This window comes from Arvicola amphibius, chromosome 3 (assembly GCF_903992535.2).
Source record: "Arvicola amphibius chromosome 3, mArvAmp1.2, whole genome shotgun sequence".
In the NCBI taxonomy this organism is placed as follows: domain Eukaryota; kingdom Metazoa; phylum Chordata; class Mammalia; order Rodentia; family Cricetidae; genus Arvicola; species Arvicola amphibius.
Window position 1 is genome coordinate 184,232,203 of NC_052049.1, and position 19,018 is coordinate 184,251,220.

Here is a 19,018-nt window from a genome sequence, read left to right on the forward strand (position 1 = left end):
AGATTATGGTCAAACCCTACTAGCCTAATGTTGAAAATTATGCTAGTACAGGACTAGTGAAACAGTGTGGGATCAAAGCCATGCGCCCACAGTGTTCTTTTCAGTCAACAAGGAAAGCTGGATTGACAGCACGTTTCTAACTTTGGCGTAACTGTGAGTTTTAATTATAAGTGGGATCTGAGTTTAGAATCCCGTGTCTGGGAAAGTTCTGGCTCCCAGACGAAGGCATTAGCATTCAGTGTAACAGGAATACTTTACATTCAATGCAGCCAGAGTACTTGGAAAGGTCACAGATTGGCAGTTGAGTGCTGTCCATCTTAGTGTGAGGTGTGGGATATGGTAGAAGCAACATCACTGCCCAGAAGAAGCCCAGCCTGGGGGTGGGGTGTGAATCAGCAGCCAGGAGTCCTGGTGGGTGTGGGCCAGTGGAAGGGCTGATGCTTCTCTGTAAAGTTCCTGTTTACTGAGAACCGTTTTTTAATATGGGCATGGTCCAGCTTCACCATCAGTGGCTGTGTCTCAAGGCTTTGCAGAAAAGATTTATTGGGGGGCTGGAAAAGATGGCGCAGCATTTAAGAGCACTTGTTACTCTTGCAGAGGACTAGGATTTGGTTCCCAGCACTTGCATGGCAGCTTACAACCATTTGTAACTCCAATTCTAGGGGATCCAATGTCCTCATCTGGCTTCTGCAGTCACCTGTGTATGTGTAGTACACAGATGTATACTCGGGCACACATACATACATGTAGACTCTTAAAGACTTAATTGTGTGTTTATGGCACCCACACATTTGCACTCACACAATGCCTGCCTCAGTCAAAGGTACTGGATCCCCTAAAGTGGACTTATAAGCATTGGGAGTCACCCCAACATGGTGATTGGGAACTGAACCAAGGTCCTGCATGAAAGCAGCAAGTACTCTTGACAACTGAACTGTCTTTCCAGCCCCTCTCAAGATCTTCTATTCCTGCCTGGATGGCAAGGTATAAAAAAGCCAGCAGAGACTTTCAGTGACTATTGGAAATGCAGCCAGTTCTTTCCCTACAAGATACAGCCTTGAGCTGATGGTTTATAAATTAGCAGCCTGGGTGGGAGTGTGTGTATCAGTTATGTTTTCAGAGTATGCCCTGAAAGAGGACGGCCAGATTTCCCTTGCTTAGAGAGGGTAGATTCATCATAAAAAGCCTTGGTCATTTGTGTTTCCCTTTCTGATATGAGAAGTGTTATTAATTTGCCCACTTAAAAGGTTAAGATGGAATAGATAATAAATCATTATTTCAGGACCCTAAAGTTAGCTGTTTCTCTAATGGAAAGGACATGTTTGGATACTGACTCAGGGAGGAAGAGAGAATGGATGGAAAGGAGGAGGGACGATGGAAGGGGAGGGATGGGGGAGAGGAAGTGGGAGGAGGAGAGAGAGGAGGGGGTGGGGAGGAGGAATGGGGGAAGAGGAGGGCAAAACTAAATGTCTAGGAAATGACCCAGTCCAGGAAGACTATAGGACAGATGTCCTTGGATGCAGTCACCTGTAAAGTGTCAGTCTGCAGACTCCGGGCAGTTCGTTGAAGTTGTATGATGTGTCTTATACAGTTAGCTGCCCTCATTCCCCAGATGGTGCATCAGGATTTGTGAACCCTCTTAGATGACTGTGTCCACATTAGAATAAATGGAGCCATTCTCTAGTCCAATAAAAGGTTTTTATTGTGCTTTTCTGTGACATCAAGTTGAAGACTTCGGTGCTGTTCTAGGCAGCAAACAGGACTGACTCTCATATGGTATATTTGAGAAAACTAGAGAGGATTTGTTGTTGTTGTTTCTTTGAGGTTTTCTTGGAAACTTCAGATTAGGGTGGCCCTTGAAGCAGAGACTGTAGTTCAGTTCCCAGGGCGGGAGTGGTGTGGTAGATGCTGAACCCCACATTCTGACCAGAGGCATTGTTCCACTGAGGTATACACTGACACCCCCCAGATGTGGGACTCACCACAGAGCAAGTGGTGGGTTTTTATCCACACAGAAACAAACGTGGGCTAGAATGGCATAACAGGTTCTTCCTGTGCCCATCCTACAACATGAGGGTTTGTCTTGCTTCTGTCCTTCTAGGAATGCCACGCATCTGCCCTCCTTATTCCTATTCCTACCCCCTCCTCTCCACATTTCCTAATTCTGAGCACCCCCTTGTCCTTTAGCAGAGAAGGGTTTCTTCTTCCTGTGAATTCCTACAACACTTTGTGCTTTTTAGGTTTGGATTGGAATTATTTGAAAGTAAATCTTGTCTTATCAGAAGAGAAACAAAAAGTAATGTCTCTATGAGGCTGGCTGACATTTTCCTACCTGTGTGAACTCTGCCATCCTCAGAGCACATTCTAGATGAGCATTTGTTAAGAGACTAGGTGAGAGTAGTTTAACCACTGTGAACATATTGCATCAAGCACAGTGTGGAATACTTGTCAAGGAAAATAACAAGTCCCCCACCCCATGACACTGTTAAATAAATATGCCACAAGATATGAGACTTTCGGCTAGGTACTACTGCAATGACAAGCCATCCCAAAGCTGATGGTATAAAACAACCCCGTTTTACCACGCTCACAGATTCTATGAATGAATAGGTTAGACAGGTGTGGGAGCCGAGGCAATCATCCATCTAAGTAGAGATGGTTTGGAATCAGGCTGGAGATATGGCTCAGGGATGAAGTGGTTACTGTTCTTCCAGAGAACCTGAGTTTGGTTCCCAGCACATACATCACATGACTCACAACTGCCTGTGACTCCGACTACCTGAGACCGGACAGCGTAGACCACGGAAGTCTCTTCTTAGCACCAGTTTCTCAGCTGCAGCTGACCAGCCTAAGGTGTCTCAGTAAAACGACAGTTTTAGTTTGGTGGTTTTGGCCTCTTGATCCTCATAGCTTATTCTTCACACAAACAGCCAGTAGACTCTTTGTTTCCCTCTGAAACTTTATAAGCCAAGCCTCCATTGTCTGCATTTCTCTTAAAACACTTCTCTTCCAAGCACTCATTGAAGAGCTCACCAAGCTATGGACACTCAAGTTTCTTAAAACCCAAAATTCCAAAGTCCTTCCATAATCCTCTCCAAGACAACACAATCAGGCCAATCACAGCAACACCCCACTCCTTGTACCAACTTCTGTCCTAGTTTGGGTTACCATTGTTGTGATGAAACACCATGACCAGAAAGCAACTCAGGGTGGAAAGCGTTTATTTGACTTGTTCATTCGCTGTTCATCATTGAAGGAAGCCAGAGCTCTAATGGGATGAACCTGGAGGCAGGAGCCGCTGCAGAGGCCATCAAGGGGTACAGCTTACTGACTTGTTCCTCATGACTTGGTCAGCATGCTTTTTTATAGTATCCAGGGCAACTAATCCCAAGGGTGGTGCCACCACAAGGGGCTGGGCCCACCCCTATGAATCACTAATTAAGGAAATTTCACACAGGCCTGCCCATAGCCCAATTTTTATGGAGTCATTTTCTTAATCAAGGTTGCTTCCTCTTTGATGACACTGTTTATATAAAGCTGACATAAACTAGCTAGGCTATTTGGTCAGCCCCCAAGCTTGAGGTAACTGAGGAATAAACAGTACCTGGCACTTAGTTGACATGACCTCTTTTGACCTTAAAAATCACTTTAAGTTGCCAAAATTAAGAAGGAGGGGGATTTGTGTGGATTTCTCAACTCTAGAAGGAAGTTGAGGTGCACAAAGAGATAAAACTTCAGGTAGTGATCAGTAAAAGATTTATTCATACATTATATATTGACTATACATGTAAGATCTGTTAAATCTGCCTTTTTTAGGAAGAGTGCTCTCAGAATTTGCCAGGGACCCCCAACTAGTTTACTGTCTGCTGTGCACATCTGACCAAATGTTTACTGAGCTTACTGTCCACTGCAGCCCATCTGACCAAATGTTTATTGAGCTGACACCCTGTTCCATGCACCATGATCAAAACTGGGCATGCTGAGATGAATGTGAGCTGGCCTTATGGCTAGAGGGGAATTCTACTGAGCTGCCACCCCAGAAGGAGAAGGGACATCAGAGGAAGGAGGTGTGACATCAGGGGTAGTCAGGAATGAGCATGAAGGAGAGATTCCACTCTGAGAAGGGTGGATAGGAGTCAAGAAAGATGAGGACAAAGACAAGAAGGTCCATTGGGTCTTGCAGTGCGGCAGCCATTGGTGACTCAAAGGAGCTAGAGGAAGCGGAATAGCAGAAGAACAGAACAGGCCTCAATGTGCCTCATTTGATGAGATATTTGAAATTTTGATGACCTTGTTTTATGGCAGGTTTGTGGGAAGCATGTGTCTTCACTCTAAACAGAAAGTCACACAGAATAGTGGTCCATGTTCACTGGACCCCCAAGCTGAGCAGACAGGCCCCACCATGGCTTGAGTAACTTAGAAACCCTAGAAAGTCAGTACTTACCTTTCCCCTGCATCCAGTCATGGTCAGAAGTTCTGCACATCACCGAGGTCTGGGGCAGCGTCTCAGCTTTCTGGTTATCCTCTCTGGGATCATGAAGCAGCTGGCTTTCCTCAGGGGTCAGGATTCCTTCTATAAAAGATGCCAGCATTCTCCACCTTGCCGCACCCCTCCTGTGGTGCTTGATCTTAATCCCATCATCCAAGTGTCCTCACTGCATCCAGCCCTGAAACATTTATTCAGGATCAAATTCTTAAAACCCCAAGGGTCCAGGGTGATTTTTCTGCCCAGGCTCCAAACCTGTCATAAACCATAATGGATGGTATATTTTTAACTGCTGAAACCAGTTTGTTCCTATGTCCCCCAAAGACTAAAGCAACACAATGCTTGTTCTGAAACTCTTATGCATATTAGGCATTTCAAAAGCCACAGGCTGGCCTCTCATCATCCTGCCTTATTAAGGCATAATTCTTCACTGATTCTATGCACAAACCCCTTTGGGGAGTTGGGAGATGCATATAAATCCCTTCCCAGAAGAATGTTTTAAGTGCACTTAAGATACATGGAGCCACAGAGAAAGTCAGTTATATTGAGAAGCCGATTAAAATGCAAATAAAAATGATTAGACCACATCTGTAATATGATCATCTAGATTCTTTTTATTAATGTATTGTATAATAAGACCTGAAATTGCTGGTGTGTATGCGTGTGTGCATGCCTGTTCATGTGGTGGGCGCTGCTCACTGGAGGGCATCAAGTGGTGGTCCTCAGGTGCTGCACATTTTTGATTTTTTTGAGATAAGGTCTCTCGTTGGTTTGGAACTCTCCAAGTAGACTAGGCTGGCCCACCATCAAACCCTAGGAATCTACCTGTCTTGGTTCTTGGGTTAGGATTAAAAGTATGTGCGACCAAACCTAGCTTGCTTGCTTGTTTGCTTGTTTGCTTCCTTCCTTCCTTTTTTCCTTTCTCTTCTCTCCCTCCCTTCCTCTCTCCCTTTCCTCCTTCCTCTTTCTCTCTTTCTTTCTTTCTTTCTTTCTTTCTTTCTTTCTTTCTTTCTTTCTTTCTTTCTTTCTTTCAATGTAGGTTTTGGGAATTGAACTCAAGTCCTCATTGCTTGCAAAACCTGACTGAGCTATCTCCCCAGTCAAGATCTGTAACCTCAAATTATTAAATGTAAACAATACTTCGAGGTATCAGCAATTTTAACATAATGTGTTAAGTTTGTAAATACCCACTGATGGAGGTCTCGGGTCTTTATAATACTTCTCAAGCTATGCGCATTTTTGATGAGAGAAAAATGTTAAATTTTTGTGAAAAGTTGATTAAAAAAATAAACATTTTCCCCTCTATACAGCCTCACAGACCTCCTGAATTCCCCCTCTAGGTTAATAATCTCTGATTTAGGATATAATTTTGGTTAACAATAATGAAACAAAAAGTCCATCATTTACTTGCTGTGTTGTAACTCCTTGGGTTTTCTTTACAAATTTTTTCCTTTGTCAGTTTGTCAATCTCTAATCTCTCTCTCTCTCTCGCTCTCTCTCTCTCTCTCTCTCTCTCACACACACACACACACACACACTGTGAGTGGCTAGCTCTAACCAAGGTCACTCTCTCACTTTAACTTTTCTCTCTTCTTTAGGATATCTAAACCAACAAGCTTAAGATAGGACTTATTTATTGCATGTCTTCTGCATCCTGTGTCCCAGAAGAAGAGCCTGAAATATGGGGGTTTTGGTCTGAGATTCATTGGGAGGGTGTTGTCAAAATGAGGGAGACAGAGTGGGGGAGGAAAGGAAGAGAGAACTAAGTAAGGTGTTTGAGTCAAACTCCAACCAAACCCCACGGGAGGGCTCTGGTGTGCAGTTTATCCTGCCCAACAAAGAGGGGTATGGGCTTTTATCTGTCTGCATCCCCTAGCCAGGAGAGCCTGGGCACGCATAGTTTTCCAGCACACCATAAAACAACACATACATGTTATCTCACAGTTCCTGTGGTCCAGGATCTGGGCACAGCCTAGCTCCGTCCTCTGCATGAGGTATTACTAGGCTGCAATCAAGGTTTGGAGCAGGTCTTTTGGGAGCCTGGTGGGTCATCCCTGAATAATATCCTCCTGGAGAGTCACCCTCTAAGCTCCTGTGGTTGTGGTGGAATTGATTTGTGGTCACTATAAAAACCATAACAACTTGCTTCTTCAAGGTCAGCAAGAGACTGTGTGAGGAGCCACCTGAATAGGTCCACTCAGATCACCATCCATTTGGTGAACTCAGTCCAGATGATTCAGAACTTTAATTACATCTGCTAATCTCCTGTGCTTTTGCCATACACTGTAACAGAATCACAGTAGTAGCATCCACTAACATTCAGCCGTTCCCACACCCAAGAGGGGACTATTCAAAGGCATGGGCAGTGGCTTCAGCTATCTGCAGGTGGAATCCAGGGAGTAGCTAGCTGCAGTGGCTCTGTAGAGAGCCCACCCCTCGCACTGTTGGTCGTTCTGATTGCCATGAGGTTGTTCCCTCATTGCTTCCTTCAGGCATCTGTGATAGTCCTCATTGCTGTGGGATGAATGAGAGGCCACTTTCCACTCTGTGTCTGCCATCCCTCCCTTCCCCTCACTTTCTGGTCTTGCTCTGCAAGGCTCCTCCCAGGCGGTCGTCATGGTGCTGCTCACTTTCCTTATGCCAGGCTCTCGCCAAGGTCTTCCCTACACGTGTGTCTCATTTTCTCTCACCCACCTTTATTTATTTTTCCAGTCCTGGACACTGAACCTGCCACTGTGTTTCATCCCCAGACCATGTTTTATAACTCCCAACACTGTCTTACCAAGTTTCCCAGGTTGGCTTTGAACTTTCAGCCCTCCTGGCTCAGCTTCCTAAATAGCTGGGATGACAAGGCTGTGCTACCAACCCCAACTGTGTCTCTTCTTCACAAAGGCATGCAAAGTTGATTCTCTCGATCCATTTTGCACACAAGGCAGGTTCAGAGACAGTAAGTGAACGGACCCAGATCTAAGTTTGTAAGAGATAGAGCTGGGATTCTCTCCAGCTGTGTCGTCCTTGCAAATCTTTAGCTCCCCTCCAGGAATGCCTCCTTTCCAGGGATTGCCTTGTTCCTCATTCTTCACGTGTGTATGTGTGCATCTGTGTAAGTGGAGACCTGAGGGTAATGTCGGGAACCGTCTTCAATTGTTCTTGCGCCTAATTCCTTGAGGCAGGGTCTCTCAGTCAAACCAGGGCTCACAGTCCTGCTAGCCAGCTTTTTGTGGGGATCCCCTGCTGAGACTGGAATTAGAGGTGGGCCAGCATGCCTGTGTGGCATGTATGTGGTTCTCCAAATGCTGCCCCTTATGCTCATTTAACAAGCACTTTAACCACTGACCTACTTCCCCCCACTCCATCCAAGGATTCTTGACACTTCTATTCCTGTTCCCATAGATCAGAAACTACCCTCCCTCACTGGTCTCCAGTTCTTACTGGTCACCTTCTCCTCTACGTTACTGGTCTTTGCTCACGCATCTCCTCTTTGCCTCTTTTCTGCTTCCCTGTGCCTCTTTTTGAACCAGGCACACAAAACCCAAGTGTTGGCATGAAGTCATTGATGTTCTCTCGATGGTCAACCCAAACATCCTGCATTCTATACCATTCATCCTCTCCACCCTCCTCCCTCCCCTCCAGCCCCGCCTTGGCTGCCCCATGTCAGCAGATACTGCTTCCCATCCTTTCCAGTACTTATCAGGAAACCAGAGGAGCCCACAGCAGATCTTAGATCCCCTTCCCAAAGCCAGGTGCTACCCCCTCTTCTCTGTAAACCCTAACACAGAAGCGAACTATTGCCAACTTTTCTCGATGTCACCAAATGCTTACCAAGAAGCAACATGAGGGAGGATTTATTTTTGCTCGTGTTTTGGTGGTACAGTTTTCATGGCAGGGAAGGCACGGCTGTAGGCGTGTGGGATAGCTTGTAGTGGCATTTGGTTTGTATTTCAATAAATAAAGCTTGCCTGTAGATCAGGGAATAAAACAGCCCCACTGATCAGCCTTACAGACCAAGCAGTGGTAACACATGCCTTTAATCCCAGTAGCCACACAAGTTGCCAGAGATACTGTGCTGTACCTGCCTTTAATCCCACTGGTGCACACCTTCAGTCCCAGCCCTAGAGAGGACTATCCAATAAGATGGGAAGAGACAACTCTCTGACACAGTCTCATTCTGAGATTCCTGGAGGCAGGATCGCCATTTCGGACTGAGGTAGAGGTAAGAGCCAGTGACAGGCTGTTTTGCTTTTCTGGCCTTCAAGTTGAATCCCAATTTCTCTCTCTGAGTTTTTATTAATCATGCTTAGTAACCAGTTACGTGGTACTGGAAGTAGGGACCTGAAGCAGGGAGGAGGGTGTGTTTATAAATTTCAAGGCCCATCCCCACTTCCTCCAGATAGGCCCTTCCCCCAAAACAACACTATCAGTGGGGAGCCAACTGTTCAAACACGTGAGCGGGGTGGGGTGGGGATGGGGGCACCACAATAAAACAGGTTTCCAAATCCCCAGCTGATTGTTGGTTTCATCAGTAGAGTGTGTGACTTTCTTATGTGACTAGAGCTTTCACACACATCAGACAACCGATGCTGTCTGTTAGTGCAATGTACTGCACACAGAGGGATGTATGGCTTTAATCAAAGCCTCTGCACTAGTAGGGAAATGCTTGAAAACAAGATGTCTGACCTGCTCACTGCTTCCTGCTCTTGAGTGATTTCTGTGGGCTCTGTTTTCGGAGCTCTGACTGGCTGATGTTTATAACCGAATCCTTCCGATGATAAAGTTTTGTCTCTCTCCAGTGTAAATCTTGTCCTGGAAGACTTTTGTCACATTCTGTTTAGAATTATTTATAGAATTTCCTTTATGCTTTTGAATCTGGCCTGTTTGTCATCTAATTTATAGGTCTGCAAGTGAAACCACACTTGGCTTCAGTTTATTTTCTTATAAAATGGAAAAAAAGCGCTTGCTCTGTGCATATATCCTGATAAAGATTTGCTTAGCAGTAGGGCGGGGGAGGGGATTGTTGGCATTTTTTCCATTAAAAAGTTTAGTAGCAACTTTATTGAGGCTTAATTCATATGTTGTACAATTCAATCATTTAAAGCGTGTATTAGTGACTATAGGGTTGAACCAGATGGCACCCCGTAAGTCTCAGTCATTTGAATACTTAGCCCCATTGGTGGAACTGTTTGGGAAGGATTGGAAGGCCTTGCCTTGTGGGAGGAGCTGTGTCAGTGTGGGTAGGGCTTTGACTCTTGTCAGGCTGGGTACCCTACTTATGGATCCAGACATGAGCTCTCGGTGCTTCCTGCTGCCCTGCCTTTACTTCCACTGTCATGGACTCTACCCCTCTGAAATCATAAGCCCAATAAACACTTTCTTTCGTAAGTGGACTTGGCCTTTGTGTTTCATCACAGCAATGAAGAAGTAGCTGAGACAGACTTTTCTAGTTGTCAGTGGGAGGAGATAGCCTTAGTAAGTTACTCCGCTATTCCAGGACACAGAAAATCCTTTGTTTCCCTTTAAACCGACCTCCAAGCTTAGGAGAATTTTAAAATCACCTTCAGCACTTTTAGCTGTCATTCTGGTAACGTCACATGGAGAAGGATACTTTCTTTTGGTGTTCTAATACTGCAGTGTTCTCACACCCGCCAGGATGTCTCTGATGTCTCCGACGACAGTGTCTTTGTGCAGTCTGTTTTGTGCATAGAGATGTGGAAATGGCAATCTCTGCTTCTGGGGTCTCCACGTTTCTAAGAGGGTCTGTGAGGCTGCCATAGGCAGGCATGGAGAGGGTTGGACTCAGAGGATACATGAGGATCCAGGATGGAGGAGAGATAAAAATCACATGTCTGAAAAAGAAAAACATCGAGGTCTCAAAACCAAAGCAAACAACAACAGCGAACCCCACTTAGCTGAGTTTCCCCCAGGCAATAATCTGACTTACTGCTAACTGCTTATTTGCTGAACTTCTGTGTTATCTGCAAATTTAAAGTCAGGCCAACCCTTCCTGTTTTTATTTCATTTGTTGCCACTGTGAGCTAAGGAAGGAAAAAACTGAGTTGCTGTATTTTTCTTTTCCAGTGGGGGAAAAGCAGCTCTGGGGTAGATTTCCAAGTCACGTGGCTCACCAGCTGGTGCCACAGTGACGATCAAACCCAGCTCTGGGTTGTGGAGTGAGAAGTGGAACCCAGTCACACTCGGCTTCCCCCAAACTGTAATGTGTGTATCTTCTTCCAGCCAGATAAGGGGTTCCTCGCTCTCTGGCCCTCTGTCAGGTCCTGGCTTTGGGCTCCTTACAGTGGTGATCTTTCTGTCTAATCACCTTGGCTGCCACCTTCTCAGCCTCTCCCAAACCCAATACCATCAATGCCATAATGGTGCAGCTGGAAGGATTTTGGCAACATGGCCTGTAGTGTCATGTTAACTTTGTCCCCATGCCCCCTACCTTTAGCGAGGGGGTCACTCAGCCCTAAGGGTGAACACCTGAGATCGCCCTGCCCTGGCCTGTCCATCAGCATGGCTTTCTGTGTCTTTGAGTCTGTGTGGTTCGCTAAGGCCTCTGACTTCCTGTAAACTCCTGTGCCTTACACCTACTGCTAAACCTTACACCTTCTGGCCTACAGCTCAGCCCAGGAGCTGCTCTTCTGGGAAACCTGCCAGGCCTATAAGAATCCAGGTGAACTTCCTTTGAGTCCCCATAGCCACCTTTGCCCTGGTGCATGTTGTATGACATTGCCATGATTCGACTTTCCCCTCTGAACCTGTTCACTCCCCACAGGTCTTTTATGTCTGTCTCACTGCCACCCAGCACACTGCCTGGCATAAAGCAAGCACCCAATAAATTTCAATCGGAGCATGTGTTACATTCCCTATAAAAACAAAACAAAAAACCCGCCAGTCATGGCCAGGTCTGCCACCAGCCTGGGTGTCCTCCTCGAGTGTGCCTTTGGTTTTCAAAGTAGGAGACTCCCAACGCCTTTAGCCGGGGGAGGGGGAGGTAGATTCTGGTCTCTACTGGGGAGGCTCCATGAGTGTTCAGTTTGTAACCTAATGCGGTGAACACACACCTGTAATCCCAGCGCTCTGGAGGTGGAGGCAAAATGGTCTGGATTTCAAGGTTATCTTCGACTATATTTGAGGCCACTCTGGGATATATATGACCTCGCCTCAAAAGAAAAGAAAAAGGGGAAAAATAATAAAATTCAGCTTGTAGTAGTGACTTTTTAAGCAGTAAAATTTGAGCCACTGAGGCAAAGTGCCAGAGCCACAGACTTCTATCTCGGCCAGTTCCTCCTCTTACGGTGGTGCCGAACAGAAGGAAGCAAAACTTCCAAAAAACATGGGGGAACCCCAAATAGCCTGCGACTTTTCCTCTGCAGCTTGGAGCAAACCTGGCAGGCGAAGGGCTGGAGCAGACCCGCCCCGCAGGAGGAGGGGCTGGAGCAGACCCGCCCCGCAGGAGGAGGGGCTGGGCTTCGGGCACCGCCTTCTCTTCTGCCTCTGCCCACCCTTCCAATGTGGTTTGAGTTCTTTGCTGCTCCAAACTACTGAGAAATGAAACAAGAAGCTGCTTTTCAAACTCCGGGCTCCTGCAGCTGTTGCCAGAGAATATAGAGTCTACCTACCTCGATGCCCCCTTGTATTCGTGGTCCAAACTCAGACACGCATGACTAAGATCTTTCTCCTTGGCGGCCACAATGTGTGGTCACACGTGGAAACACCCTCACTCCCTGTCCTTATAACCTAGCTACCAATCATTCATTCATCTTTTGGGGGAAGGGAGTTGTGGTGGGGGGGTGTTGTTTGTGCTCCTGTGCATGTATCGGGTGCTCGCCCATGGAAGCCAGTGTTTGGTGGGGTTGCCGTCCGCTATCATCCCCTACCTTCCTTTCGAGGAAGGATCTCTCGCAGGACTCGCAGCTTGCCACGTTGCCTAGACTGTGTCACCATGAAGCCCCTAGGACCTGCCTGTCTGCACCCCTCTGCACACGGGTTACAAGGACACCCCAACATGCCAGTCTTCAGGCTTGCAGGAGCAGCTTCTCCATCAAACCATCTCCTAAGCCCCCGAGCAAGGCATTTTTTTAAGGAGTTGCTGGAACCTAATGTGATCAGAATGGTTTTTAAATAGAATGTTATGAGCTAGGCATTTGCACATACCCACCTGTGATTGCAGCACTCAGGCGACTGAGGCAGGAGCATCACGGGGTTGAGGTCTGATTGTATTATATCACAAATTTAAAGCCAACCCGAACAGCTACATAGTGAGACCTTCACAACCGAAGCATTTAGTGGAAATCAAGAGAATCCCTTTTGCTCTTGGTTCCAAGAAGTCTGGTTCTACCACATAAAGAGCTTTGGGATGGAGGGACAGTTTGTTTGAGCACCTGGGTCTCGGTTACCCTCTCTGCAAAAGATGAGCAGAAATCCACCCACCAGATGTTGTGAGGATTCAGTAGAACAGGGTCAGCTCAGAGCTTGGAGAAGGCTCTGAAATACACAAGGCAGTCTGGAAACTTGAAGAGATTGCTGTTCCCCCCCCCCCCACTCTCATCTTCCCCTGTGCCCAGAATAACAGTGTTGTGGACTTACTTTAAGATGTAATATTTATTGTAAAACCTTGAAATAGTTAACCAGCCCCAAAGAAACACAAAGAGTGCATTTGCAAATGTGTGAATTTGGCATCTGCTCCCTGCTCTTCTCCATACCATCCACCATCTTTGAATTCCGGTTAGAGTCAGCAGGCTGGGAGCATCTGGATCCGAGGTGCATGGCTTGCTCCTGGGAAGATCTCAGGTCTTAAAGATCTGCTCTAAAACGTCTTTATTCCAGAAAACTCTCTAGAAATCTTTTACCTAAGGTACCTCCATCTCTTTGATGCAGAGGTCCTGGGTTTTTATCATGTTAGGCTGAGGAATTGAATCTTTTCCCAGGTGGACTTTTTACTGAACGTAATTGTACATTGTCTCCTTCTTGTCCAGGCATCAGCCTCTGATGTCCCCTGTATCCCTTTGCTGTGCCTTTCCAAGCCCTACCTCCTGTAGAAGGAACGGCGGGTTGCGTCCCGCCACCCGGCCGCCGGCTAGCTTTACACCCGAAATAATTACACGGAAACTGTATTCTTTTAAAACACTGCCTGGCCCATTATCTGTAGCCTCTTATTGGTTAATTCTCACATCTTCCTTTAACCCATATTTAGTAATCCGTGTAGCACCACGAGGTGTGGCTTACCAGGAGAGATCTTAACCTGCGTCCATCTCAGAGAGGAGAATCATGGAGACTGCCTGAAGTGTCTCCCCTCTCTTTCCCAGAATTCTGTTCTGTCTGCTCCACCTACCTAATTTTCTGTCTCTTAAAGGGCCAAGGCAGTTTTCTTTATTAATAATGAAAGTAACACATAGACACTCCTCCATCAACCTCCCATCTGCCACATCCGCCTCCCATCTCACTCTACTCAGTACCACTGCATCCTTCCCAGAACTGTCCCAGGAATTCTCTGGCATCCAGCACCTTTGAGTGTGTTCCACTCAACACCCTATCATAAAGAGACCTGTGAGAAAACATGGGGTACTGTGGTCCCTTAAACCTGGACTGCTCCCCACTTTTCAGACACAACTAAAGTGAAAACAGAACAGACAAACAAGACAGTAAGATGCTGTTTCGCCTGGCTTTATTTTGGTGCACCCCCACTTATTAGCCCCACTCCCGGGGATCCCACATTCCATCCTGAGAACAAGACCTCTCCTGAGAACTCTGCAGTAGTCTTTAGGTTGGCTGCTTCCCTTCGCTGTGAAAGCATGCTCTCACCCATTTGCCATCCTTTTAGTGACAGCTGGGCATCCTTACAAAGGACTCTGACATCGCCTAGGCTGTGTGCTGAGCACAGAGATGGCAGTGACATTTGAGAGCCAAGATGCTTGGCTTGTGTTCTCTCATACTGGGTGAGGGTCTGTCCGCAGTTGTCCCCAAGGGCTGCCCTGGCTGCCGCTGTGAGAGGAGACTGGCTATCACAAAGCATTGTAGAAAGCTCTCTTCTGGGTGCTTCCTGGGACATTTGGACCATTCTACCATTTTGAACACAATGAGACTCCGATCCTAACTCCTCCAAACTTCCTAGAGAACAGTGAATAGTGTAGATTCATGGGCTGTGTGTTCAAGCCTCCTAGGATGGGCGGCCTCCCTTGCCTGTCCAGTTTCTCTTGTTCCTTATAAGGTGTTTCTCAGTTTCCTGTGCCACACATGTATACTCCCCATGGTGGACACAGAGCAGAGAGACTTGGATGTGGGTGATGATCTTCTTAGCCTTGGCGTGTTAAGGGAGACCACCCCAGATGATGTGCTGGCCCTTGATGTAAGACTACGGACCAACTCTCATCTCTAAGTCTCACCTGTGAGGGCATGGGGCCTTGCGTTACCCAGAGGCAGTGTCACTACGCAGAAAGACCATGAACTTACAAGTTGTAAAGGTCAGAGTCGTTACCAGGTCTGTGTCCTGTGGAACTGAGCCTTGTCCCTTCCTGGGTCCTTTCCTGTGTGGTGGTAGGGCACGGAGTGTGTTGTTCATCTCTAGAAGCCATAGCATGGACCTGGCATCTGGTTAGACCATGTGTCTCCTTTTCTCTTCCCTCCTTAGTGACTGGAATGAGAAATGTCCTCTATAGGCTCCTGTATTTGAACTTGGTCTCCAGTCAGTGATGCTGTTTGGGAATGTTTAGGAGATGCAGCCTTAATGCAGAAAGTATGTCACAGGGAGTGGGGCTTTGAGATTTCCTAACACAGCTTTCCCACCCCTCTTGTGGCTACCAGTAGAACATTCCCTGGGGCCTTGAAATCCTTGAAATTCTAGAAGAATGAGCACGGAGTTTGCATCTGACTACAGAGATAGCTAACCTGCCGCAGACACCATTCTCGTCAGTGTTGTTGGGTGCCCTGCCCGGATAAAAAACTGTAATCTCAGCGCAAAAGGGGTTAACATCGAGTCCAGATGTTGTCCCAGCCACCAACTGGCATCTAAGCACACATGGGTGACGAATTAGATAATGTCTTCCATATGCTCTGGAGAAGATGATTTAGTACCATACAAGGTAACCGGAGAAATCCCTGCCTGTCCACAGAGACCAGGACAAGCTGATGTTTGCCTTGGGCCTCACTTACCTTGCCTACAAGAAAGCAGTGAAGTCTCAGCTTGTGAGGGTGGTGTGAGGACCACCTGAGGTGAGCAGCTCAACAGGCCAGTCTTTGTGCATGGTGGGATGCTGCCCTGATATCCACAGATGCTCACCATTCATGCTCCTCCTTGTTTGCGGTTGCAGCGGAGGGTCCAGGATGTCATCAGCCCCATCGTGTTCGAAGCTGCCTACAGCCTGGCTGAGCAGGAGACTGGTGAGGAGGAGCGGGAACTGCCGGATCTGACCCCAGTGCTACGCTGGAAGAAGGGACAGAAGATTGCCCAGAAGAATCAGGTTAGAGTCTGTTCTGTCTCTGCAATAAACAATGCTGGCAGAAAGTAATTTAGGGAGCAAGGGTTGACTGTAGCCCTCTGTTTTAGGTCACAGCCCATCACTGCAGAGAGTGACAGCCACCATGAACAGCAGAGAGGGTGGGGAGGGGAGAGAGAGAGAGAGAATATGAGTATATGTATTCATGGTCAGCATTCAACTAGCTTTCCCTACTTACACACACACATACTACACACATACATACTCACAGACACACACATGCACACACACACTACAATACATACCACACACATGCACACACATGCACACACACTACACACGCTATACACACACACACTACACACGCACAGACACACACATACTACACACATACTACACACACACAGACAGACACACACTATACACCCAGAGACATACACACTACACACACTCTACACACACATACCATACACACACACATACACTACACACACACTATACACACACACACACACTACACATTCACACACATCTGGGCAAGGCTTCCTTTTGTTTTAAAGCATGAGCCTCCCTTTTAAAGCACAGTGGGAAGGGTGGCCTGCAAGCTTTGCTGGTCACTTGGGCTCAGAATAAGGCACCAGGGAAAAGAGAAGGCAGTAAGATGCCTTCTGTGTTAAGAATCAGGGGCTGGAGAGATGAGTTGGTGGTTAAGAGCACTGGCTGCTTCTCCAAAGGGTCTGAGTTCAGTTCCCATCATCTCCATGGTGGCTCACAACCATCTATAATGAGATCTGGTGCCCTCTTCTGACTTACAGGCATACATGCAGGCAGAACACTGCATATGTAATAAATAAATAAATCTTTAAAAAAATCAGACACTCTGGGGGCTAGAGACTGGAGAGATGGCTCAGCCGTTAAGAGCACTGGCTGCTCTTGTGAAGGACCTGGGTTCAATTCCCAGCACCCACACAGAGGCTCACGGTCACCTGTAACTCCTGTTGCAGAGGATCTGGTGCCCTTTTCTGACTTCCACAGGGACCAGGCACACAAGGAACAGACATTCATGATAAATTCTGTAACCCCTAGTAATAGATCCCTAGTCCTAGCGTTGCTGTGCTCCCTAAGGGAAAATCTGTTGGCGTTTGTATCGTGAGGTCAGCACTTGGTGAGTTAGAGTCCTTTGCGTCATCCTGAGCAGGGGGATGCTTGCCAGTTCTAGTCGGTGTTGCTAGCTCTGAGCCAGCTTTCCCTGGACCTAACCCTCATTCCTGCAGGATCCGAGCACGGAAGCAGATGAAGAACATCTTAAAACCTTTATGGGCTAGGACAGTCAATGATCTTATCTGAGCCAGAGATACAGGGAAAGACTGGTATCAAAATGTCATTCTCGGACACTCCAGGTTGATTAATTAGCAGGCGTCAGTCAGACAGATGATGTGTTGTGTCTGAAGAGTTGACTAACAGTGGAACTGTTTGAGGCATGAGTATGAGCTGGTCCCCTCCCATCCTGCCTTCCACCTAAGGTGTCTATAGACCTATCGATCAGTGATTTACCCTTAGCATGAATTGGCAACCAAGAAAAACTGAGTTTGGAGGAAATGTGGACATGAAAAAGAAAGGCCAATTGAAATGAAAATAAACAAAATATTTGACTTAGAAGGTGAAAGGCTATTCAGGGAATAAAAGAGATGATAAATTTTTATTTTGTTTTTTGACACAGGGTTTTATTGAATAGTTGAGACTATTCAATAACCTGGCCTCTAACTCATAGTCCTCCTGCCTCAGCCTCTCAAGTGCTGGGAAGACAGGTGGCTGTCACCACACCCTGTTGGAGACTGTAAAAGCTCTCTAAAGGTGAAGGCATTTGCTTCCCAATGCCACACTCTATGTGGCTCACAAACACCTGTAACTCCAGCTCCAGGGATTCTGTCCCCTTTCCTGGCCTCTGAGAGCACCTGCACATATGTGCACACACACACACACACACGCACACACACATACATGCACACACATGCACACACATACATGCACACACACATGCACACACATACATGCACACATACACACATGCTCACACACACACATAAATAACAAAAATCTTTAAAAGCCACGTGCCCAGTAATGCCATGGCTCAAATATAAGGCAATTTAATCTGGATAGGGAGTGAATGGGAGAGTGCAAGGAAGATAAGGGCCTGGATAGAAGATGATTCTCTATACGTTAGAGTCACGTATTCCTGGATTCAGCTTGGCCCCTGTGGAGGACACACTCCAGACCTGGGCCCTGCTGTGGAATCGTGTAGACATAACATGAACACTACTTACAGGCTTCAGTCTCTGCTGCCAAGCCACAATCAGAGCTACAGTACAGCATAAAACACAGATGTCATCGGATTGACTAGGCAGATGTAAACAAGTAATAGTTCTCTTAATATCCTAATCTCTTAATAACTCTTTTAAATTGGTAAGCCAAGAGAGACTGCAGAACCCGATGAAACAACAAAAAAAATAGCTGTCCATTACTTAAGACTGCAGAATTCTGGCCTCAGTGGCCCCCTTTCCAGCAACCCCAGTTGTTCTCAGGATCATGTAAGAAAATTTGAAAGTAAAGAAAATGATTTAGTGACTGACGGATTTGCCACACAATCATGAGAAGGTGGATGGGATCCCTAGAGCAAGCTGGCTGGAGAGACTAGCCATATCAGTGAGCTCCGGGTTTGATTAAGACACACTGCCTCAATGGATGAGGTATAAGAGTAATCAAGGATAACTGTCCAGGTCAACCTGGAGCCCCCACATGCAAGCATCCCTACCCACCCCACACGAGTGCCTACATGCATGACAATTTCTCCAGGTCAACCTTGAGCCCCCACATGTGAGCATCCCTACCCCCTTACACACACATGAGTGTGCCTATACACGTGAAATTTAACATTGACAAAGGAAAAGGGAGTTCACACTAAATCATAAACGACATCAGAGATGGGCTAGCATGTGTTTTGATCAGCTGACCACAGAGCCTGACACAGCCAGTTTGGGACCCACAGCAGGAAAAGAGCAAAGAGTAGCAGTTTGTCCGTGAGATGGGACGGGTGGGAGGG

The 19,018-nt window shown here is 46.7% G+C and overlaps 1 protein-coding gene across 1 annotated transcript in view; it reads left to right on the forward strand.

Annotated features, from left to right (window-relative positions):
- Itga9 (integrin subunit alpha 9) overlaps positions 1–19,018 on the forward strand; it is a 299,897-nt gene that overhangs the window by 148,991 nt on the left and 131,888 nt on the right. The window contains 1 exon segment of the mRNA XM_038323365.1: positions 15,793–15,942. Within this exon segment, the coding sequence (XP_038179293.1) occupies positions 15,793–15,942 (150 nt within the window).